Source organism: Mchenga conophoros, linkage group LG22, assembly GCF_057382185.1.
Source record: "Mchenga conophoros isolate Kocher_MC1m ecotype Shallow Benthic linkage group LG22, M_conophoros_male_GT1.1, whole genome shotgun sequence".
NCBI lineage: Eukaryota > Metazoa > Chordata > Actinopteri > Cichliformes > Cichlidae > Mchenga > Mchenga conophoros.
In genome coordinates, this window is record NC_140546.1 from 30,793,587 (window position 1) to 30,818,550 (window position 24,964).

The 24,964-nt window shown below is 44.9% G+C and overlaps 3 protein-coding genes across 3 annotated transcripts; all 3 read right to left on the reverse strand.

Annotated features, from left to right (window-relative positions):
- Positions 1 to 149: 149 nt before the first annotated feature.
- On the reverse strand, positions 150 to 3,403 carry LOC146549712 (uncharacterized). The gene has a single exon (XM_085263460.1). It carries the CDS (start codon positions 3,401 to 3,403, stop codon positions 1,298 to 1,300), a length of 2,106 nt encoding a protein of 701 aa, XP_085119586.1. The 3' UTR covers positions 150 to 1,297.
- Positions 3,404 to 7,860: 4,457 nt separating this feature from the next.
- Positions 7,861 to 11,711, reverse strand: LOC146549713 (uncharacterized). The gene is made up of 2 exons (XM_085263458.1): positions 11,265 to 11,711; positions 7,861 to 11,136 (listed from the first exon to the last, which is right to left on the reverse strand). Exon 2 carries the CDS (start codon positions 10,081 to 10,083, stop codon positions 7,861 to 7,863), a length of 2,223 nt encoding a protein of 740 aa, XP_085119584.1. The 5' UTR covers positions 10,084 to 11,136; positions 11,265 to 11,711.
- A 6,415-nt stretch (positions 11,712 to 18,126) lies between these two features.
- Positions 18,127 to 23,622, reverse strand: LOC146549714 (uncharacterized). Its single transcript, XM_085261703.1, has 5 exons — positions 23,175 to 23,622; positions 22,684 to 23,093; positions 21,811 to 22,617; positions 21,075 to 21,314; positions 18,127 to 18,168 (listed from the first exon to the last, which is right to left on the reverse strand). The coding sequence occupies exons 1-5, from the start codon at positions 23,620 to 23,622 to the stop codon at positions 18,127 to 18,129; spliced, it is 1,947 nt and encodes a 648-aa protein (XP_085117829.1).
- Between the last annotated feature and the right edge of the window lie 1,342 nt (positions 23,623 to 24,964).

Consider the following 24,964-nt stretch of genomic DNA (forward strand, 5'->3'; position numbering starts at 1 on the left):
AAGGATATAAAAAAAACAACAGCAGCAATAGAATAATATTAAACACAAAGTGAACCGTCTTCCTTCATTAAATAGGTTCTTTTAGATGTTAAGGAGGAATTGACTTAACCAGGCTGGCGGAGAATGAAGACAACCGGACACCTGCAGCAGATGGGGGAATCAGTGAACTTTTATTGAGACAGAGACAACCTCTCAAAACAGCTCACATCCAAAGATTCCTGATTTTTGCTGTGAGGATGGGTATATATTCTCTAAAACTTACAGGAGGGGGTTGTGAGGAAAAGTGCTGCATTAGCAGAAAAACAACTCCATAAAAGGAAAGCGGCCTTGGGTGTTCTAGTCTCCTCGCCTGCAGATATCTTTTCGCCTGCAGGATGAGGCGATCGCTTCTTATCGCTCTTCAAGGCCAAAGTCGTGAGCACACATCTTTATTACACAGTTTGCACAGTAACTTTAAAGCTGAACAATATTTAAAGCTGAATAATGTTTAAAGCTGAACAATATTTAAAGCTGAATAATGTTTAAAGCTGAACAATGTTTAAAGCTGAACAATGTTTAAAGCTGAACAATGTTTAAAGCTGAACAATGTTTAAAGCTGAATAATGTTTGATCAGATTATATTTTCTTCAAATCCCCCTTTTGACCCATCTTAAATGGGTCAACACACAAAAATAAGTAACATTCAAAGGAACACAGAGACGTGTCGAAGCCTGGCTCGAAAAACTCCTCGGGTCTTATCATTTGTCTTTATCTGTCATTGCAGATGAGGAGAAAAGAGTCCAGGCACCACCCTGCCCAGGGGTCGGCTGCAAGCAGTCTCGGTTCCCGATGAAAGCAGTAACAGCTGTCCTGCACACACGGATACAACGAGTTAGTGCAACCAGGGTAGTGACACAAAATTAACAGTTCCTGTAATTCAGTAACCAAAAAACATAAGTAATGATAAAAATGTGGAGAGTACAGAGTATACTATAATAATGAGAGATATAAACGTGAAAATGTGAAAGAATAAATCAACCGTAAAATAAACTCAGAACGGTAACTGCTAAGGACATTCAAAAGTGAACATGGTAAAACGTGAGGAAGGGGTGTGGAAAAAAAACAATTCATATCCAGTGGTGGGAGTACACATTCGCTCAGGCTTAAGTCCGGAGACCCTGAGAACATCGCTTAACCCTCACAACCCGACCAGACACAATCCAACCAGATATATCCTTCAAGAGGAAGTGGGTGAGGGAAACAATTAATAACAAGCCTAATACAAAACACCACAGAGAAACAACCATTCTAGAAGCATCTAAACAAGAGAAAGACGATAATGTTCGTCACCCTCACGATCAGAGTTTTCATCATCCGTTGGCGAGGAGGTGGGAAGTTGACCAGCCAATAAAGGCATCTGCCGGGCGAGATCCTTATCCTCAGGAGTGAGAGCTGTAACAATCAGTCTCTGGAAGAGGGATCGAATGCATGGAATACAACAGCAACCGCAGGTGACTAGGATAGCAACAAAAACTGAAATGGAAACCAGGATGGAAGCTACAAGGGCCTTATATTTGCCAAACATGTTAAGCCAAGAGTCCCACATGGCAGTATCAACGCCCGAGTGTTCCTTCATTTTAACAGTAAGAGCTGTGAGACCAGTAATAGCTTTAGTGAGGGAACCATCAGGAGCTGTGTTATTGGGGATATAGGTACAGCAGTCCTGACCAAAAAGGCTGCAGACTCCGCCTTTTTCTGCGAGGAGAAAATCCGTTGCGACCCTGTTTTGGAAAGCCATTAGGGAAGTGGCAGATAACTGTGCATGCACAGCTTCAAAACCATCTCGAGTGTAATTAGCCAACAGTTGCACATTAAAGTGAATATAGTTAATTCTGTCTACATTCGCATTTATTTCAACCATCCAAAGTATCGAGGCCCAGCCTGCTTTAACCTGGTCTCGCAGTTTATATTCATCGGGGACCCCACGGGGTATACCTACAGCATCAATATAGGTTGGATTATGAGCTGAACCTGGGATTAGAGAACGTTTAGAGCGGCGTTCAGAGGAGGATGGGAGGCCAACTTCGTGTACTTCTATAGAGAGATCTACTGGAGTGACTGAAACAGGTAAAATAAGAGTTATGAGAGCGCAAAGACCTGACGCATCCCGAGGGAAACCATCATATAACTTGTTATTGCCACACCACCACCACAAATCAGCCCTAGCCGTAGGTCGGAAGTTTGGTTTCATAACCGTCATCTCAGTGCACCAAGAAGAGTTTAAGCTACCTAGTTTTACTGCATTGCCAGTCAGGTTAATACAAGTGAAATTGTTCACAGCTACATCTGAAGAAAAGAAAGGTGGTTTATTAGAGACCGAGCGTTGAGTTTTAGGAAAGTGGTTTTCCAGATATGAGCAATGACCTCGTTTTGTGTTGTTCATAAGATGCAGGAGGCATGCACTATTCACTGGCGCCGGTACAACTCGTAAAGTGGGGCGGGCTCCCATACATACTATGCAGTCGGAAGCCGTCGTGTCAGCAGCTTGTTCAGCTAGTAATAACCAGTTATTTGTTGCTCCAGAAATACCGGTTAGAATTTGGAAGAGGTCATCTTTAGACATTTTATTTGTGTCTACAATGCGTATTCGGCCATTTCTCCCCCCGTTTGTATATGTCACCGCAGGGCCATTAAAGGTGGGATTATCATCTTTAACTACAGAGCTTGGAACTGCAGCAACGCTAGGGCATATTTCCATTTGCCAATACAGGGCGGTGCGATCAGTCCAAGGGGCAATTATAAATTGTTGACAGGAGGTCAAGGCCAGATCCTTTAGGGTAAAAATTAAGCCTGAAAGATCCGGTTTTTTTGCTATTCTGAGCATATTTTGGTTTCTCCAGTGCAAAGCCTGACCCCTAGAGTACTTTGACCAATCCAGGTCCGTTTCTGACACTAAACTGGACCACTTCCACTGATGCCAACCTCCCAGGGTTATATACCACACTGAGGAGGAGAGATGTACTGCCAGGTTAAAAAGATCCCCCCCTTGGTCTTTGGTGACGGGAGTGACTGGGAAGCTAGCGAAATCTATTTCAACTACCCAACTTTTATTGTTGGGGACACAAAGAGTAATCATTCTAGTCGTGCTTGGGGTACAGGAGGTAACCGTGTCTCGTTTCTTTCTAACTGGATCGGGCGTGGGCAAAACTGGAGAGGAAGTGGTGGGCAAGACCCTAGGGGCTACATTTGTCAGATTGGGACTGTCAGAAAGGGGCGAAGCTTTTGAACTTGAAGGTGTCAGAAGTGTCGGGGGCCCTTCACAGATCAAGATTATGCCAATGGGAATGAGACCCAGGGCCAGGAAGCAAACAAAGACGCAACATCTTTGCCTGCCTGTCATTTCAGGGGGAAAGGGCCAAGACATGTTTACTTAGCTTGGATGTCGTCTAACAGAGGATGATGGGGCAGAGAAAGGTGGTCCAGTTCCCCCCACCTCGCCAAAGGGCGTGTTCTAGGAGTTAAAGAGCAACAAAAAGTATCAGTGACACAACTTTAAATGAGCTTTCAGCGGTTAAAACTATTGCAATGTAAAATGTAAATCTTAAAAACTCAAGCCAATATAAAAACAAAGTCATAAAAGATGTTAAAAATAGAAAAATAAAAATGTTTAGTTCAGTATGAAGAACACCCCCTTTTGTAGCCAGCCGGCTTGTAGGTTGAGCTTTGGCTCCCTCAAGTGGTTGGTGATGCTGTTGCAGCTCCTTCTGACAGGTCCTTCTGCACCTCTCTCAAGGTTCTTCCTGGTTCGGTGGCAGCAGCGCACTGTGTGTAATGAAACCAGGTGTCACCTTTACCTTCGAGCCTGACAGCGTGGGAGGTCCGCTCTGTTATGCGGTAAGGGCCTGTCCAGCGAGGCTCAGCCCACTTTCTCTTTGTGACTTTCAGGAGGACGTAGTCCATTCCAGGTGTAGCCGCCTCTTTCAGCTCTTGCTGGTTTCTTTCAGCGACCTGTGAGGAATACTGGGCAACAAAACTGCGGAGCATGTTATAATATGTCCTCGGATCGAGGTCTGAATCAGCTTCATCCGACATTAAAAGGCGAGAGGAGGGGCCAGGAAAAGGCCTGCCATGCTCCAACTCAAATGGAGTGTAACCAGAGGTTTGATTTACTGAGCATCTTATGGACATTAATGCAAGAGGCAATGCTTTAACCCAATCTAATTTGGTCTGTGCACAGATTTTAGCCAATTTAGTTTTTAGAGTTTGATTCATCCTTTCCACTTTCCCCTGGGACTGGGGGTGGTAAACTGAGCCAAACTTATGTTTCAAACCTAATGCGGCTTCAACCCTCTGCAGATCGTGGTTCCTGAAATGTGAACCATTGTCCGACCTTATGACCTCGGGAAACCCATGCTGTGGTATATAATGATTAATCAGACACTTCACCACAGTTCTACTGTTTTCACTTGCTGTCGGCCAGGCTTCTGGCCAACCTGAAAATGCATCCACAGCCACCAGCAGGTACCTGTAACCACCCACTCTGTCCACCATGTCTGTGTAATCAATGATTATTTCTTTCCCTGGGCAAAGTGGGATGGGGAAGTACCCTGCTACTGGCTTGAAGGCGGGCTTGATTCCAAATTGGTTGCACTCCTTACAGGTTTTAACCATGTATTTTGTCATGTCTTTTAGATAAGGGTGCCACCAGACGGCTAAGTTTCTCATCATTTGTGCAGGTCCGACATGCCCCACGCCATGTGCCTCTTCCATTGCTGTCTGTCTGACCCCTGGCGGTAGAATGGGCCTTCCATCTGGGCTACGCCAGACATCTGTGTTTGTGGCCCCTCTTGTTACCCATAGTGATTTTTCCTGGGGGCTGGCTTTGTCTTGTAACTCTCTGATTGTGGCTAGGCTTAGTTGTATGGGTGGTCTTTCTGGAGGGGGTGTGGCTTCTGGGTCCATTACCATAATCAGGGAGGGTAAGTAACCAGCTGTCTGCTTAGCTACTAAGTCGGCCTGTTTATTACCTAATGCCACTAAATCCAATCCGGCACTGTGACCTTTGCATTTTACCACTGCCACCTTAACAGGTAACAACAGTGCTTCCGCTAATTCCCTCATTTCCATCTCATGTTTAATAGGCTTTCCGCTGGCTGTCAAAAAACCAGCTCTTAGCCACTGCTTGAGCTCCACATGCACTGCTCCCACAGCATAAGCTGAATCACTGTATATATTCACTTTCTGTCCCTTTCCCATCCTTAAGGCTTCAATCACCGCTCTCACTTCAGCTCTCTGTGCAGACTGTTGTCCTGTCAACTGCTCTGCCTTCACTGTTTTCCATCTCATGTCTGTCTGTTCCACTATTGCCCATGCAGCCTTCAACATTCCACTTTCAGTTCTGAAACAACATCCATCTGTGAACCAATCTTTTTCTGCATCCATTAGAGGTTCTGCCTGCAAATCTGGCCTGATTTTCTCCTGTACCTGCACAACCTCTTCACACATATGTGGTTCTCCTGATCCCATGTGATCAGCCATGTTTATGCCTTCATGTGAGTAGGTGATGTGTGGTGCTTCCAAAATGGTACTGAGGCGTCTCTGCCTGAGTGAAGTGAGTGTGAAGGCCTGTGAAGAGACGTAGGCCACCACACTGTGTGATGTCAAAATTTTTAGTGGGTGGTTCATCACTATGTGTGCTGTTTTCTGAATGATTTTTGCAAGTCCAGAAACGTGTTGTGTGCACGGTGGGTGGCGTTTTTCAGTGTTGTCAAGCATTACGCTTACATATGTCAACACTTTTCTCTCTCCCCCTTTTTTCTGGAACAGGATACCATTAATATGGGTTCCAGTTCCAGAAACATCAAGATGAAAAGGCAAAGCATAATCTGGCACAGCAAGGTCAGAGGCGACAGAAAGCTGTTGTTTTAACTTTATAAACGCCTGTTCTGTTTCTGTAGTCCATGAGAGGGGAGCGGAGAGGTTTCTCATGCCTTGTTCATTTACCAAAGCGCGCAAAGGAGAAGTAAGGCCAACATAGTCTGGGACATAGGTCCTGCTGTAACCAGTTAGGCCCAAAAATGACAACATGTCTTTTACAGTTAGAGGTTTTGGATGGTGCAAAATGGAGTTCCTGTGTTCTGGGGACAAGGAAATACCGGACTGTGAGACCATGCGGCCTAGAAAAGAAACCTGTTTTCTTGCAATCTGTAGTTTGGTTTTGCTGACTTTAAAACCTGTGTTGGCCAGGTGTTGAAGTACCACTCTGGTGGCCTCCAAACAGATGTCAGCCGTGGGGGCAGACAGCAAAATGTCATCCACATATTGTATTAACATACAGTCAGATGGTAGTGGGCAGGTTTGTAAAAGTTCTTTCAAACACTGATTAAACAGTCCTGGGGAGAGGGAAAATCCCTGTGGTAAGCGAGTGTAACGCCATTGGCGGCCTCTAAATGTAAATGAGAAAATGTCACGCAGTGACTCACGAAGTGGGAGGCAGAAAAAGGCATTAGCCAAGTCAATGCAGGTGAACCAGGCATGAGACGGTGGGAGGTTGGTCAAGGCAACATAAGGATTAGGCACAGGCAAAGTAGGAGTGCCAAGTAAGGCATTAATCCTTCTCAAATCATGTGCCATTCTGAACTTCCCCGTGCCTTTTTTCTCAACGGGTAGGATGGGCGTGTTCCACTTAGAGCAGGAGGGCTCCAGGACACCGGCAGTGACCAAACCAGAAATTGTTTCTGCAATCCCAGCCTCAGCCTCCGGTTTGTGTGGGTACTGAGGCTGCCACAAAGGGGTAGCAGATGACAGTTGAAAAGAGACTGGCTCCACATCAACTAAACCTACATCTGTGGGTCCATGGGACCACAAACAATCTGGAAGAGAGTCGAGTAAAGGCGCAGCATCACAGTGGTCTGTGTGTTCTCTGCCATGTGACCCGCTGACCACTCTATGTTGCAGTGTTGAGGAATTAAAGCAATCATTTAAAATTTGGTATGTGTTGGTAGATGGAGAAAACAAAACCTGTGGGAGTTTTGTAGGTGTCCAGTCAGTGGCCGCAAGGGAACGTTTAACCATTCCACCCAGCTCCCTAGCCTGGTGTCCAGGATGTAAGGCCAGTGACACATGGGGAGCTGCCTCATCAGACATCATGTACCACTGTAATTGATCTGTTGTAAAAGTAACCGCTGCTGCCACTCCCTCCGGTGCCGCAAAAATGCATGACATGTTCAAAGACCAAGCCCGCCCCTCACACTGCTCCTGGAACATGTGCTGGTACCAGGTGGTGTCATGCCTGTCATAAAACAGTGTAACATGAGGTGGGTCAGGGGGAGGGACATAAGGATGCAGGAGTGAGAGCCACGGCCGCCATTGCTGAAAAGCAGTCCAAACTCCTGGTTCAGCAGGTGTTTCAACTTCCAATAATGCCCAGTAGATGTCAGCAGAGTCCGCTAAACAGGAGGAGGGTTGCAGCAGAAACTGACCACCTCCCTCTGGCCCATCAGAACAGGGAAGCACAACACCAGTAGGGAGAGTCACAGTTAGGCCTTGTGAAGAGCAGAGTATTGTGGCTCCTAATTTAATCAACAAGTCTCTTCCCAGTAAATTCACAGGCGCCTGTTTTGAACAAACATAGCTGTGTAACAAAGTCTGATCTCCAACCGTTGTGGGGAGAGGCACGGTGTAAGGCAGAGTTTTAGGTTCCCCAGATATGCCCACCACTGTAGTCACTCTGTCAGTAAGTCTTTCACGAGCAACATCCCTAATGGTGGAGTACGTAGCTCCAGTGTCCACTAAAAAGCTGCTTCTTCTTTTATCTACAGTTACGGACAGCATAGGGTCCGCCGTTGTCCCTTCACTGTCCTGGGCAGTCTGTGGGGTGTCCTATAGCTGGGGACCACCCTCGTAGTACTCCCACCCCATCACAGGCATCTGTGGGGCCGGGGGCACTTCAACTAAAGCACCACGAGGTCCACCTCTGTGGCCAGGATGCTGATAGGGCCCACCACGGGCTCCCCTGCCTCTTCCAGCAGCCGGGTTCAAAGGGCACGCTTTAGCCCAGTGTCCAGGTTGTCCACACCGGAAACAAACATACATCTGGCCTCCCCTACCACCTCCCATCTGACCTCTTCCCCTGAAACCACCTCTGTTTCCTCCAAATGGGGAACCTCTCTGCCCATAAGGGGCCAGGGAGTGATAAGCACCATACTGGGGGGGCTGTGGATCAGCTGGCCACGGGTTCGGATACAAATCAGGGGCAACTGGGGGAACTGGACCAGGAGGGGGAGCCGCAGCGGCCACAAGCTGCTTTTTAGGCTTGTCACCTTTTCCACCCAGGTCGTTTTTCGCTTTCTGCAGCTGAACCTTCAACAGTTGCAACTGTAAATCTTCGACGCTCTCCGCTTTATCATCAGACTTAATCTGCACTTTGTTAAGATTAAAAATCAAATGTTTCTTCCAGATTGCAAAGTCACAGTCCTGCAAATCAGGATTATCCTCCATTTTCTGGCTTACTGACTCCGGAATGCCCCTCAGCACCGCCCTTCTAAACCACATGCTCTGTGAACAAGTCCTACTGGGGTGATGACCTGTATGGTTCACCCAGTCTTCAACAGCCTGATTTAGATAATGGGTGGGATTTTGCTTTTCCTCCCATTTAAATTTCTGTAAGGTGCCTTGATTTTTGGGTGGGAATTGTTTGCGCAGGGCCGGTCCAAGAAACCTCAAGGCCTGCATGAGTGGCACCTCGTTCTCATGCGTGGTAGTACCCGCATTTTGTTCCAGATCCGCTGCCTGAGATCGGGATGTGCACCTAGTTATAATAGCTCTAAAATCTCCCAGTGCGAGGTCCTGTCCAGCTGTGTATTTATCCAAACCAGCTAACCAGGCATTCCCTCCCTCCATTATGTCAGGGAGTTTGTCCACTAGGGCCTGGACATCTCCGAATGAATAAGGTTGATACACTGGTCTACGTTGCGCTTTAGTCTGGACCAGGGGAAACATGCCTGGAGGCTGAGGCACAGGGCCCTTAGATCTAGTCTGATATCCTAAACTGTGAGGGGTAGAGGGGGGTGTATTGTTAAGGTTACTGAGTTCATCATCAGTATCCTCAGTTTCTTCCCCGCCTGGTGGGGTAGCAGTGTCAGCAAAAGCGTGGGCTAAACTCATCTGTGTTTCCGGATCCTGACGGCCCACCAAAGACATGTTAACTGTGACATTTGGTGAAGTGCCAGGCTCAGTTTTTGCAGTAGCGGTCAGATCTCCCTTAACAGCGACAGGAGTGCTGGCAAAGGGGTTGGACCGGGACAGAGGGGCTGACGCAACACGATTATTCACCTGGACCACTGACCTATGTTCATTTAAGCAGCTGCGTAATGCTGCTTCTAGATCAGTTAATTGTTGTTCAGTGGGTTCCTGTCTGTTCATTCGAACCGCAAATGGTGCGCTCGCAAATGGGTCAGTTAGGCCCTCAGATCCGGTTCCAGAACAATGGGACATGGAAGAGGGGGCTCTACTACTAGCTGAGGGTGTCGCCGACAGAGAGGAGCTTCCTGGGCAAAAATGCTTGGTATCTATGGGAGTTGGAGCTACGGGCGGTTCTTCTCCAATAGTCATTATTCCACCAGAGATATTAAGTACCGGATATATGCCTGCTGAGGGAGGAGTCTGGACTGAGGCAGAATAGGGAGGTGGCTGAGACCTATTTTTCTTCATGTGTGGTTTTGCAGTTTCCCATAAACACACCCAGTGATTAAATTTAGCTTTGCGGCCTGCGTGCTTATCTGCTTCCTTTCTGTGTCTCACCCCGCTTATCACACCTGCACCTGCTGCTGCTGAGTTGGCTTCTTCCTCTTTCTCTTTTGCCTGCATAGCCTTATTCTGCCAAATTATTCCCCAATTACCACTACTCCCCTCATTCTTTCCCTTTTCTTTCATTAACCTTTCAGCTGTTTTCCTCAATGACTCTTTCTGCTTTTTTGCTTCTTTAGGCTGGTGTGTGGAGTTGATGACTGTCTCAACACATGTTAATTGTTCTCCCAATGTGCTAAGAATAACACCGGGACCCCAACCATCATCATTAGTTTGTCGATCTAATTCTCCATCCATTTTACTGTCAATGGAGGAGTGTTCTTTTATTGATTTTAAAGGAGAATTTGGGCCAGCTGGGTTTCTGCCTCTGTTAGGCACTAATCAGCTGGGGCGCTGCTTTAAAGGTGAGTCAGCACTGAAATATCCCTTCAGGTGTTACCAAGCTTCTACCAAACCGGAGTCTGGCGGGTAACCTTGCCTAGAGCTTCCTGATAGGGGTGCTAGTTGGTTGTCACCTTGTTCACACGTCTCATTCACACTTCATACATTACCTGCAGTCACTCATTACCCTCCGTATGTATGTAATAAATGTGTAAAAAAATTCTATGTGTGGTGTATTATTTTAACCAAAAGAGGAACCTAGTTCCTTTAATTGTGTAATCTGTGAACAACGGAGAACAAACTGTCCTGCCCAGTGTTCCACAGCAACCATTCAGCGTGTGTTTATGTGTGTCCAATATCAAACAGAACATCAAAACATTTAAAACACTAAAATCATCGGGGTTTTAAGAAGAGATCCGTTTTCTCCTATTGATCCAAGGGACCTCTCCTTTTGGACTCCAACCAGTACTTCTCTTTTTTAAGTTTTAGAGGATCTTTTCTAATAAAGTCCTCTGGGCCTTCCTAACCCTTCTGTAGTTTAGAGAATATTACTAAAAAATATTCTCAAGGCCTTTAACCTTTTAATTTGTTTAGAAAGGCGTTACTAATAAACCCTTTCAAGGTCCCAGACCTGCTGAGGAATTTATCCGACACCGGAGAGCGACCCGTCGGCCGCAACCGTGGTCAGACCTCAGTTCACTCTTATCTTTATTCACTTATTCACTTATTTCTTATTCACTTATCTCTTATTCACTTGTCTGATTCTCAGCAAGCCTTAAGTAAGCCAGACAATTTTGGTTATGAATTACTAGGAGTTTGGACACTAAGTATTTTTATAATGTTCAATATAGCAGAAATAAAAGGTCTGCTTACCTTGTTTTTGTGTGCACACAGCTTTTGTCCAAACTCCGTTCACCCAGACCACGGCCGATTTCCTCCCCCCCGTTCCAGTTTGGCCTGGAGCGGATCCTGTTCGTGACGCCAATTGAAGGATATAAAAAAAACAACAGCAGCAATAGAATAATATTAAACACAAAGTGAACCGTCTTCCTTCATTAAATAGGTTCTTTTAGATGTTAAGGAGGAATTGACTTAACCAGGCTGGCGGAGAATGAAGACAACCGGACACCTGCAGCAGATGGGGGAATCAGTGAACTTTTATTGAGACAGAGACAACCTCTCAAAACAGCTCACATCCAAAGATTCCTGATTTTTGCTGTGAGGATGGGTATATATTCTCTAAAACTTACAGGAGGGGGTTGTGAGGAAAAGTGCTGCATTAGCAGAAAAACAACTCCATAAAAGGAAAGCGGCCTTGGGTGTTCTAGTCTCCTCGCCTGCAGATATCTTTTCGCCTGCAGGATGAGGCGATCGCTTCTTATCGCTCTTCAAGGCCAAAGTCGTGAGCACACATCTTTATTACACAGTTTGCACAGTAACTTTAAAGCTGAACAATATTTAAAGCTGAATAATGTTTAAAGCTGAACAATATTTAAAGCTGAATAATGTTTAAAGCTGAACAATGTTTAAAGCTGAACAATGTTTAAAGCTGAACAATGTTTAAAGCTGAACAATGTTTAAAGCTGAATAATGTTTGATCAGATTATATTTTCTTCACACATCATTATATACCAGCTAGCCAAACTTCAGTAACCTTACAAACGTCACTGCTGTTTAGTTTTCTGTCTTCATTCATGCTGGAAGTGATAGCAAAGCTGTACGTTTTAATTTGTTTCCAAAACCCCGCAGTCAGGACATGCTATATTGTATTTAGAAAGAAGCTAGCGAGCTAACTCCCTGCTAACTTCTAACTCCGTTAAATGTCTTAAATTCCGTTTTCATGGATGCCTGGATGTTAAACTCAATTGTTATACCTGGTAGCAGAACGCTGATCATTTTATTAAAGATGAAAGACTTTAGACAGTTTTGAACGCTGATCATTTTATTAAAGATGAAAGACTTTAGACAGTTTTTCAACTCTCAGTAATGCCACAGTGATCGTTTGATATATGGACCTGCAGCGGAGTTTAGACCCAGACACGGCTAGTGACGTCAGACTGAACAATCGGATTAGCCTCTTATCAGCACAATACAGCTGATATTTGAGTCCATGTTTTACACCATAACATTTAACGCATAACTCTTACTAGAGGTTCTTTATTATTAGCTGAAAACTTAAGATTCCACCCTCATATATGGTCATATGGTAAATGGTAAATGGCCTGTATTTGTATAGCGCTTTTACTAGTCCCTAAGGACCCCAAAGCGCTTTACACAACCAGTCATCCACCCATTCACCCATTTACACATACATTCACACACTGGTGATGGCAAGCTACATTGTAGCCACAGCCACCCTGTGGCACACTTACAGAGGCGAGGCTGCCAGACACTGGCGCCACCGGGCCCTCTGACCACCACCAGAAGGCAACAGGTGAAGTGTCTCGCCCACAATCGCCTATCTTTAAAACCTCTAACTCTAAAACACTATGCAACATGGTAGCTACAAATACTAACACTCACCATTCAATGAGGCTACTAAGAACACAAATGAACAAGTAACAAAGTAATAGAAAACCCAACATAAGTTGTCTAAATTAGGCTGCCAAAACAGCCTCAAGAGGATAGTGTCATTGATATTTGGGCAGGACCCCTTCACATGTCATTGTCTGATGTCATTTTTTGTGTCCTTTGCTGCTAGTATTACCATGCAAAGGACATGCTAACTGTAATAAAAAATAAATGGAGAACCTTTATCGTTGTGTAATATCCAGTGTATAATGTGAAAAAGTGTTTCAATAATAATAATAATAATAATAATAATAATAATAATAAGAGTTCTTATTGTTGTTGTAATTGTTATTGTTATTATTATTATGATTACTTGATAGGACTAAATGTTCCAATCCCTAAAATAAATAGCATCATTCTTGAGTGGGCTTGATGATCGGATCTGTTTTCATACATAAGGTGCACCGGATAATAAGGCGAATTAAGCTAAACAAAACGGTCAGATAAGTCAAATTTTACTCAACTCATTGTTCTTGCTTCCTCCACTTCCCTTTGATGCAGTTATTTCTGACCTTTGCCACTGTTCTTACTGTGATGTTTTTTTTGTTTTGTTTTTTTTTCACATTGATGTCTTCAGGTGAAACTTTGGGTATTTATTTCAACCAATTGTGTGTTTTTGTCCTCATCCAGCATTAAGCCATTCTTTATGGATGTCTCTCTGCCCAGAGTGTATCACATTTTGTGTTTTAGTTTGCAAAATACTTCTTCCAAAACCTAATCTTTTTTTTTTTCATTGATATGCTTCATAAGTGGCTTCTATCATCCAGAAAAATAGATTTAATAAAATTATTCAAAAATAAAATAGTTGTTTGGGGGGTTTTTTTTCAAGTAAATTTTAAAAGAACTATTTGTCATACTAACTAATTTGACTTAAACACTGGAAAGCAATTTATTTAATATTTACAAAACAGTAGTGTTATATGATATTTTTGAATTAAGATACAGATTATTATCTTTGCTTATAATGTGTTAGCTGATTTGGATCAGTAGAGGATCATGTGAGTGCAGCTGGCTTGCAAAAGACACATGATGCTTAATATTTATTTTTTTTTCTCTCAACTGAAACATTACAAATAACATCACTTAGAAATGCTTGCTTGCCTATCCCATTTAAGTTTATTCTTAAATGGGACTAATGGCAATATTTTTCTCTCTTGCAAAATTTAGATTTTCATTTTTTAAATTTAGGTGAAAGGAAGGTGTAGGGAATTTTAGGGGTTTATCTCTGCCATTTCCACTATGTGGAAACCATTGGATGTAAACTTCTTAGAAAAGTCACTGTTTTTACAATCACCAGCTGTGCCCTGAGGCATCAGGTTTGTTGATACTGAAAATAATGTTGACAGAGAAGGCGTGGACACAACCTAAGGTTGTCAACACATGAAGTGTCAATAGTACAGAAGAAAGGACTGATAATGATTAGATATGGCACGATACCACTTTTTTATGTCCGATACTGATACCGATATAATAAATTTGGATATCTGCCGATACCGATATGAATCCGATATAGTGTGTTTTTAAATCAATAAAACAGTTTTTTTAATATCTTGCTGCATTTTGTATAAGTTCAAATAAACAACAACACTAAAGCTATTCTGTTATACCTGTATGTAAAAGAACACACTGCACCCAAAATATTTCATAGTTCAGCAACACTGATCAATCTAATAAAGTTAAACCTACTCCATCCTCCCTAATCTGGTTTTTTTTAAAGAGTACTTAGCAGAAATATTAAGCAACCTAACTAATAGGGTTGCAAACTCCCAGCAAAAGAAAATAGGGAACCACCCTCTTCCTCATGATGCTTAATCTATGTAATCAACTTTAATTTGATGCAGGGTGAAAAAAAATGCACAGAAATAAATTATTTTTCAAGAATAATTAAATAGATTCAACATCTTTCTTCAACAGAATTGCAGAATTCACAGATGGTACTTTCCCAAAGGAAAAAGTACTACAGCTTACTAGGGTATATTAGACTTAACAGTTACTATATACAGTAATGGACTTCTATACATTTTACATCAGATTAAAACTTTGGGTGTAAGATTCAGATAATTATTAAATAATTAAAAGCTAGATATTTTAAATGAGAATAAGAAAAAAAAGTATGTCTTTGTGCCCCCTTTTCCCTGTTAATGCCCTATCGGCCCCCCTGGCTAAACTTTGCTAGATCTGCCCCTGCACAGCTACGTAGATCCTGGTGTAGAAAGTAATATTAAATAAATTCTAACAACAGCTTATCAAGGTTAAACGTGCTGCTGTTGTTCAGCCGCTGGTTTCCTCTTTCTGGTGCAAAGTGGGCAAAAAACAAAGAAGAGAGACTGACTCACGACAGAAAAGCCGATCAGCTGATCATTAAGCAGTTTCACAATTGAAGTACCAGCAGGAGAGAGAGAGAGAGGCAGTCGCTCCATATATCGGTTGTTAAGCTTAACATGGGAATGCTTTACAAACATTCAGAGATGAACTTACACACTTGCTTTACTTCTCTCTGGGATAACTTTCTCGGAGATGAAATGCCGGTTTGGTAGAGAGGCTACAAATACACACAGCCGCTCTTATGGGCAGAAATCTGTGCCATCAGAAACTGAATTTGAATAAGTTAAATTTGAATTTGAATTGCTCTGATTGAATCTGAATTGTAACTTGAATAAATGCTTTTGAAAACTGAATTTGAATTAGTCTAATTTGAAATTGAATTTATGGTTTGAAAATGATCATCACTAAATTGAAATTGAATTTTATATTTTGAAAATGAATTGATTTGCTTTGAAACTGCATTTTATCCTTTAAAAATTCAGCTCTCGAATAATTTCAGTTTCACTTCTCACCATTCAGTTTCAGTTCTACAATTCAATTTCAGTTCCAAAATTCAGTTTTTTGGAACTTACATCCGGTTCCGGTTCAAGCGCAGATTAATAGAACTACGTTTTACTAGCGGACTGAAAGTGTTACTGACGGGAATCTACAGCGTCTTGAGCTGAATTAAGACTTCAGAAGTCATTCGTCATGTCGAATGACCAGCGGATAAACTCTCAGGTTGGTAATAAATGTATTACATGTATAAGAACAAGCGTCATGTTAACAAATGATAGCCGTAAGGTAACTTTTATGCTTATTGTAGCTGCTAGCTAAAAACGCTAATTTAGCGTAGTTTGCCCTGAATTCAGCTTTGACAACAAATATGATCGACTGTTTCTAGTAGAATTCCAAAGTTGCCATCTTGTACCCTCTCAGAGTAGCCCCTCTGTATGCTTGCAGAGACCCCTACAGTAGGGAAACATGCAAAACGGTGTCCAAACCTTTGTATTTTAGCTTTATTTATGTCTTACACAGCATCCCAACTCTTTAGCTAACTTAATAACTTTAGCTAAAGTGAATAGTTAGTCTAATTCATTAGTGCAGCATTACTGGATCATCTCTGTTTGAAGTGATATAATATGATATACAACTATCACTGTGTTTAACTACCATAATAATTCTTAGGGTACTGAGTGCATGCTTAATTAGATTTTTTTTTTTAAACATACTGCTCCATTACTATGTTTGACAGGCTGAAGTTGTCGGGTCACCTCCTAAATCGACCATCTGTTACAGGTGTTTTGTGCCAGAAATGGAGTGTCCACTGAAGACTGAAGATACTGAATCTCTACGCCTTGCCATTGATCCCTCTTGTGCCTTCATCTAGACAAGAGACATTAACTTAATCACTCTCATATGCTCTGTACCTACATCACCTTCCCTGACAGTTGTAGCTTGGCTCATCTGAGGATGAAATTATAAGAATGTGTTATTTTGCAAAGTGCTCTCTAGGGTTCCTAAATAAAATATGGCATTGAGGTAATTTCTTTTGAATTAATCCCTTATTCTGAAATATAAGAACCTCTCCTGGTTTTAATGGCACTTTGGATTTCCTTACTTTCTGTTCCACTTCCAAGCCCAAATAAATGGTAAATGGTAGAGGTGGGAATCACCATACAACTCGCGATACGATATTATCACAATACTTAACGCACGATACGATATTATTGCGATTTTTTTTTAAATATTTTGCGATATTTAAATTCTGCACATAAAGGTAAACTTTATCAATATTCATTTTATCTAATATCAAAGTCTCACACTCAGTCTCTCATTTCAGTCAGTTCTATTGTTGACAAACTGAACGGTTTGTATTACAGTCTAGTCCAACTTAACTGAATGCAACCATCTGGTACAATTATAGCTATTCTGAACTATGAAATTTATGAAAACTATGCAGCCCCTTCAGCAACTGAAGAATTTGAAAGTAGATTTAAAAAATATATAATTTTACATTAAATAAAAAAGTTTTAAACTTAATTAAAATTAAACATGTCTTAAATTAAAATAAGTAAACTGTCATGTTTATTGCTGCCAAAAAAAAAAGTTAAACACATTTGGACAGTGAAGGAATGTCAGGATTCTTGCTCAGAAAAAGGATCAACATGCTCTGAATTTTTGCTCTGAAGTCAACATGCTCTGGAGTCAGAGCATGTTGACTTCAGAGCATGTTGACTTCAGAGAAAAAATTGTTTGTAACAAAATATCGATTTCTAGTCCCTAAGGACCCCAAAGCACTTTACATATCCAGTCATCAACCCATTCACACACACGTGATGGCAAGCTACATTGTAGCCACAGCCACCCTTGGGCGCACTGACAGAGGCGAGGCTGCCGGACACTGGCGCCACCGGGCCCTCTGGCCACCACCAGTAGGCAACGGGTGAAGTGTCTTGCCCAAGGACACAACGACCGAGACTGTCCATGCCGGGGCTCGAACCGGCAACCTTCCGATTACAAGGCGAACTCCCAACTCTTGAGCCCCGAACGCCCCACATCATAGATGCTGACAAGCTGACACAGTGACATGGAAGAGGGAAAGAAGTAGTAAAAGGACTACTAAAATAAACCCAATGCCTAACAATGAAAAATGTAAAATAAGAACAATAATAATAATAATAATAAAGATAAAAGATGAAGTAACAAGTTTTTAGTTTTTTTGTTTATTCCAAATGATCATCCAGATGTCTGTGACATGTGATGAGAAACACCATAATGGAAGGCCTTAGTCATCACATGCTTAAACTCATATTTTTTGCATATGCTGAACAGGCAGTCAGACATGCTGTAACTGTGGGGTAGAAAACAGCATGAACACCATACGGCAGGGGTCTCAAACTTCAATCCTCGAGGGCATGGAAAAGTTGCATGACACTTTGACCCTTGAGGACTGGAGTTTGAGACCCCTGTCATATGGAATATGACAGGTGTGGTTGAACTGCATGAAGACTCTGAAGTTTCTCTTCTCTTCTGGCAGGACAGGAATGTGTCCTTGTCCTGTGAGCCACTGTAAGGATATACTTAGAGTAGAACTGGACTGTCACCGGCCTCAGGCTCTTCACCCTTTTCAAAGACAAAGCAGTCATTTAGATAAAATATTAGATATTGTTTACCTGTAAATGCACAAAGTAAATTTTGAAATGTAATTATTGTCAAGAGTGAACAAGCACTGATAGTGTAATCTACAGCTTTGGCCAAACGTTTAGAGAATGAGAAGTGTTGTTTACTTATTTACAAAGTTTGCTGTTTCAGTGATAGTTGTATATCACATTATATCTGTGAAGGTTCTCAGTCATCCAGGTCATCGTAGTCAAAGGAGCTTGCAAAGAAAAGCACAATGAGCTCACCCGAAACTCTGGCTGATTGGGACCCACGCCCAGTTTCACACCTTGGCTCAGGCGATTAGAGGATCATCAGGGGGTCCTTTTGTCCCTCTGTGGGGGGTTACTCCCACTAGGTTTATATCTGGGACTCTCCACCATTTGACCTTAGAACTGAAGAAGCTTCTCGGATGAGAGGTGAAACGTCTTCAAGCAACTTAAAGAAGTCCAGACGCTTTTCTTTGCAAGCTCCTTTGAATATCACATTATATCACTTCAAACAGAGGTGACCCAGTAATGCTGCACTAATGAATTAGACTAACTATTCACTTTAGCTAAAGTTATTAAGTTAGCTAAAGAGTTAGGATGCTGTGTAAGACATAAATAAAGCTAAAGTACAAAGGTTTGGACACCGTTTTGCATGTTTCCCTACTGTAGGGGTCTCTGCAAGCATACAGAGGGGGTACTCTGAGAGGGTCCAAGATGACAACTTTGGAATTCTATTAGAAACAGTCGATCATATTTGTTGTCAAAGCTGAATTCAGGGCAAACTACGCTAAATTAGCGTTTTTAGCTAGCAGCTACAATAAGCATAAAAGTTACCTTACGGCTATCATTTGTTAACATGACGCTTGTTCTTATACATGTAATAGATTTATTACCAACCTGAGAGTTTATCCGCTGGTCATTCGACATGACGAATGACTTCTGAAGTCTTAATTCAGCTCAAGACGCTGTAGATTCCCGTCAGTAACACTTTCGGTCCGCTAGTAAAACGTAGTTCTATTAATCTGCGCCTGAACCGGAACCGGATGTAAGTTCTAAAAAACTGAATTTTGGAACTGAAATTGAATTGTAGAACTGAAACTGAATGGTGAGCACTTTTAATTCGTATTCTCATTTTTATTTTCATGTCTATTTAAGCTTAATTTATAACAGTATGTTTGCACTGAAGCACCGCAGCAATTTCCTAATGTTGTAAACCCGCTCAACATTTGGCAATAAAACCCTTTCTGATTCTGATTCTTCTTTCTGAGAAGTAAAACTGAAATAATTCGAGAGCTGAATTTTTAAAGGATAAAATGCAGTTTCAAAGCAAATCAATTCATTTTCAAAATATAAAATTCATTTTCATTTTAGTGATGATCATTTTCAAACCATAAATTCAATTTCAAATTAGACTAATTCAAATTCAGTTTTCAAAAGCATTTATTCAAGTTACAATTCAGAATCAATCAGAGCAATTCAAATTCAAATTTAACTTATTCAAATTCAGTTTCTGATGGCACAGATTTCTGCCCATACGTTCTATCACGTGCTACAGTTATGAGCCAAGTTACGCCATGTAGCAAGTTTTGTGAGGTGCTTTTTTGATATTTAATGGATCGGATTACATTTTTTATTTCTCGCTGATATCCGATCCAGTAATTTAGGTCAGTATCGGACTGATACCGATACGTAATATCGGATCGGTCCATCTCTAGTAATAATGCGTTAAATTTGCTTTCTAAAGTTCTAAACTTTTACTTTATTTTGTGACCAGTATGACTGCTGACATGTTAAAAGGTTTGTCAGCTGCTTGCAATAACTGTCATGAATCGCTGTGCGGCAGGCAGGAGAAGGACCCAGGATGCAGACTCACAGACACGGGGATAAACTTAAAGAACACAGCTTTAATGCTGGCATGGCAGAATACAGGAAATACAGAACTAACTGGGAAAAAGTAAACTAACATTCGCAGGAAGGCACAGGAAGATCCACACAACATGAGGGACGACGTCACGCTGAACAGAGGGAGACGCAGACAGAAATACACAGAGGGTTAACGAGGAAAGTGGGAACACAGGTGACACTGATAATCATAACGAGACAGGGCGGGGTGAACTGAACATGACATGTAGGGGCGTGAGAGTCACAAAGTAAACAGGAAGTGCACAGAGGTTCAGACAGGAGGAGAGAGAGCACGGGAAAACACAGACATAACGGGCTGGGGAAACATGAAACAACCACAAAGGGAGACGAGGGCTCATAAATACATAGAGGGCACACAGGGGGAAGAGAGAGCACGGGGAGAACTTAGACATAATGGGCAGGGGAAACATGGAATAAAACATAAGGAGAGACGAGGGCTCACAGATACACAGAGGGGCACACAGGGGGTAAAAGCCATGAAGGGAAAACACTTAGGGAACAACACAACAGGGCAACTCAGAAAACATGGCCTAAGCAAGGAACAAAATACAAACATACAAGAAAACTAAGAACACTGGGCCAACATGGCCCAGGACCATGACAGTACCCCCCCCTCAAGGGCTGGCTCCAGACAGCCCAAACACAGAAAAACAAAACCAAACAGAAAACAACCCAGGGCGGGGGCACAGCAAACACCGGAGCCCAAGAAAACAACCCAAACACAGAGCAGTTCAGGGGGCCGACCATGCGGAAGGCAACGGCGGAGACGTGGAAACAGTTCAGGAGGCCGGCCGTGCGCAAGGCAACGGCGGCGACGACGTGGAAACAGTTCAGGAGGCCGGCCGTGCGCAAGGCAACGGCGGCGGCGAAGGAGACAACGGAGCAGTTCAGGAGGCCGACCGCGCGGAAGGCGGCGGCAGCGGCGAAGGAGACGACGGAGCAGTTCAGGGAGCCGACCGCGCGGAAGGCAGCGGCGGCCCTCCAGTCCCAGGCGTGCTGGCCATGGCCTGGTGGGCACAGGACCAGTCGAGGCAGGACCAGACGAGGACGAAGACTCGGAGGCCGGACCAGACGAGGTTGCAGAGGCTGAGGCCGGACCAGACGAGGTTGCAGAGGCTGAGGCCGGACCAGGCGGAGCTGCAGAGGCTGAGGCTGGACCAGGCGGAGCTGCAGAGGCTGAGGCTGGGCCAGGCGGAGCTGCAGAGGCTGAGGCTGGGCCAGGCGGAGCAGAAGCAGAAGCCAAAGCTGGACCAGAAGCAGAGGCTGAGACTGGACCAGGCGTAGCAGAAGCAGAGGCAGAGGCTGGCCCAGGCGTAGCAGAAGCACAGGCAGATGCAGCCGGACCAGGCGACGACGAGGCGGTCGCAGGTGGCGGCTGGACAGGCTCCTTGGGCCCTCCAGCTGATGCGGCGTGAGGCTGAACGGGCCCCTCGGACCCTCCAGCGGAGACAGGAGGCTGAACGGGCCCCTCGGACCCTCCAGCTGACGAGGCGTGAGGCTGGACAGGCCCCTCGGACCCTCCAGCTGACGAGGCGTGAGGCTGGACAGGCCCCTCGGACCCTCCAGCGGAGACAGGAGGCTGAACGGGCCCCTCGGACCCTCCAGCTGACGAGGCGTGAGGCCGGACGGGCCCCTCGGACCCTCCAGCGGAGGCGTGAGGCCGGACGGGCCCCTCGGACCCTCCAGCGGAGACAGGAGGCCGAACGGGCTCCTCGGGCCCTCCAGCGGAGACAGGTGGCTGAACGGGCCCCTCGGACCCTCCAGCTGACGAGGCGTGAGGCTGGACGGGCCCCTCGGACCCTCCAGCAGAGACAGGAGGCTGAACGGGCCCCTCGGACCCTCCAGCGGAGACAGGAGGCTGAACGGGCCCCTCGGACCCTCCAGCGGAGACAGGAGGCTGAACGGGCCCCTCGGACCCTCCAGCTGACGAGGCGTGAGGCTGGACAGGCCCCTCGGACCCTCCAGCGGAGACAGGAGGCTGAACGGGCCCCTCGGACCCTCCAGCGGAGACGGGCGGCTGAACGGGCCCCTCGGACCCACCAGCGGAGATGAGGAGGTGCTGGCTGGGCTCACTGGAACCCCCAGCGGACGAGGTAGATGGCGGCACGAGAGCCGCGGAGTGCTGGATGAGCTCATCCGAGCTTCCAGCAGGAGCCGATGTAGAGCCAGAGAGAATTGGGACCCCGGGCTCAACGTTAAGCTGGCTAGAAAACTGCACTGCTACGGGGAACTGGGCCAAAGGTTCAGGTGCGAGCTGAGCTGCTGGACACACGGGGACCTGAGCTGCTGGACACACGGGGACCTGAGCTGCTAACGGTGGAGAAGTAAATGACTGCACAGGGGACTGAACTGATGTCTGTAGTAACGGTGGTGGTGAGAGTGGAGTAGGTGGTGGAGTTAATGACTTCACAGGGGAATGAACTAGAGGTAGTGACGGTTGTGGTGCTGGTGGTCGAGTGGGTGACTGTGCTAAAGGAGGCTGCACCGGGGACACTGGAGACTGCACTGGGGAAAGCAGGGCTGCAGGAGGCTGCACTGGGGACACTGGAGACTGCACTGGGGACACTGGAGACTGCACTGGGGAAAGCAGAGCTGCAGGAGACTGCGCTAGAGACTGCAGTGATGGTTGTAGTGGAGGTGTGACGGGTGGAGGAGTGGCTGAAGTGGCTGCGGGTCGGGCGGCTAGTGGCTCAGCTACAGAGCATATTAACGGCAGGGCTATGGGTTGAATGTCTGACTGAGTAGCAGCCTGAATGGCTGGGTGTAGTGATGGTGGTGGTGGAAGGGAAACAGGTGGTAGTGTGGATGACGGAACTAAGGGCGACTGAGTGGCAGACCGAACTGATGACTGAAGCGATGGTAGAGGTGAAAATGGAGCGTGTGGTTGAGTTAATGGCTGTGCTAGCGGGGACACAGGAGACGCAGCTTGTAGCTGGGCAGCTAAGAGAGCTTCAGGAGGCTGGGCAGCTAAGAAAGCTTCAGGAGGCTGGGCAGCTAAGAAAGCTTCAGGAGGCTGGGCAGCTAAGAGAGCTTCAGGAGGCTGGGTAGCTAATAAACTGTTCACATTTCCATCCGTAGCACAAAACACAACCCCTGAACGAATAGTCCCACGGTTCGACACAGAAAAAGAGTCCTTATTCACCATAGCCGGCGATGTACAAGTCTGAATGTCCGGCTGTGGGGTGGCGCACTGGCGGCGTGATCGTCGTTTCTTTTTTGATGATGGTTCTGACGGGCCGAGCGGCTCCACATCCGGCCCTTCAGGCAGGTGGGTAGTAGCAGCTGGGGGATGAAGGTGGAGTTCGTTGTGGATTAAATCCTGTTCGAGTGGGTGGAGCGCACTGAGTAGCCAGGGAAGACCAGAGATTAAACGCTGTAGTTTGGTTTCCACAGCACGGTGAAATTCCTTCCCCTCATGTTCGAGCCACAGATGCAGGAGTCTTTCCACGGAGTAGATAATGTCCAGACGCAGTTCTTCTGGTGGGTTGAGTGCTGCTGGGTCCATATCTGGTGACGTCGTACTGTCATGAATCGCTGTGCGGCAGGCAGGAGAAGGACCCAGGATGCAGACTCACAGACACGGGGATAAACTTAAAGAACACAGCTTTAATGCTGGCATGGCAGAATACAGGAAATACAGAACTAACTGGGAAAAAGTAAACTAACATTCGCAGGAAGGCACAGGAAGATCCACACAACATGAGGGACGACATCACGCTGAACAGAGGGAGACGCAGACAGAAATACACAGAGGGTTAACGAGGAAAGTGGGAACACACGGGGAACACAGGTGACACTGATAATCATAACGAGACAGGGCGGGGTGAACTGAACATGACATGTACGGGCGTGAGAGTCACAAAGTAAACAGGAAGTGCACAGAGGTTCAGACAGGAGGAGAGAGAGCACGGGAAAACACAGACATAACGGGCTGGGGAAACATGAAACAACCACAAAGGGAGACGAGGGCTCATAAATACATAGAGGGCACACAGGGGGAAGAGAGAGCACGGGGAGAACTTAGACATAATGGGCAGGGGAAACATGGAATAAAACATAAGGAGAGACGAGGGCTCACAGATACACAGAGGGGCACACAGGGGGTAAAAGCCATGAAGGGAAAACACTTAGGGAACAACACAACAGGGCAACTCAGAAAACATGGCCTAAGCAAGGAACAAAATACAAACATACAAGAAAACTAAGAACACTGGGCCAACATGGCCCAGGACCATGACAATAACAATAGCTGTTAACTACTGACCAGAGATGGGCAGTAACGCGTTACTTGTAATGCGTTACTGTAATCTGATTACTTTTTTCAAGTAACGAGTAAAGTAAGGGATTACTATTGCAAAAATGGTAATTAGATTACCATTACTTTCCCATAGGAACGCTGCGTTACTGCATTACTAAAACCGTGATTTTTTGCGAGAATGTCTCACGACAGTGAAGTAAGCGAGTGCGCCGTTAGTGACAACAGCTGTGTGCAGATCAACAGTGGATCATATATCGAGTGTGGGAGAGAGTATGAGCGTGCAGCGTTTAAAGCATGGAAGTACTGACCTTACTTTGAGTTTGATTCCATAAAAAGTGAAGAAAACATTAGCGTCCATCGTGCGTGGGAAGAAAACTTCTTTTTACAGCGAAAAAAACCCCTAAACTTCCAAGCAAGCACCGAGAGCGCAACGATGTAATGGGAAACTCACAGAGACACTGCCGTATCCTTCCACTGACCGCTGCACACCTGCACCAGGGTAAACCTCCGCCTACCGCAGTCGTGCTTTACAGGTGAAGATAGAGCAACAGGACCGCTGAGACTTTGACTTTATTTATGTTCTGCTGTG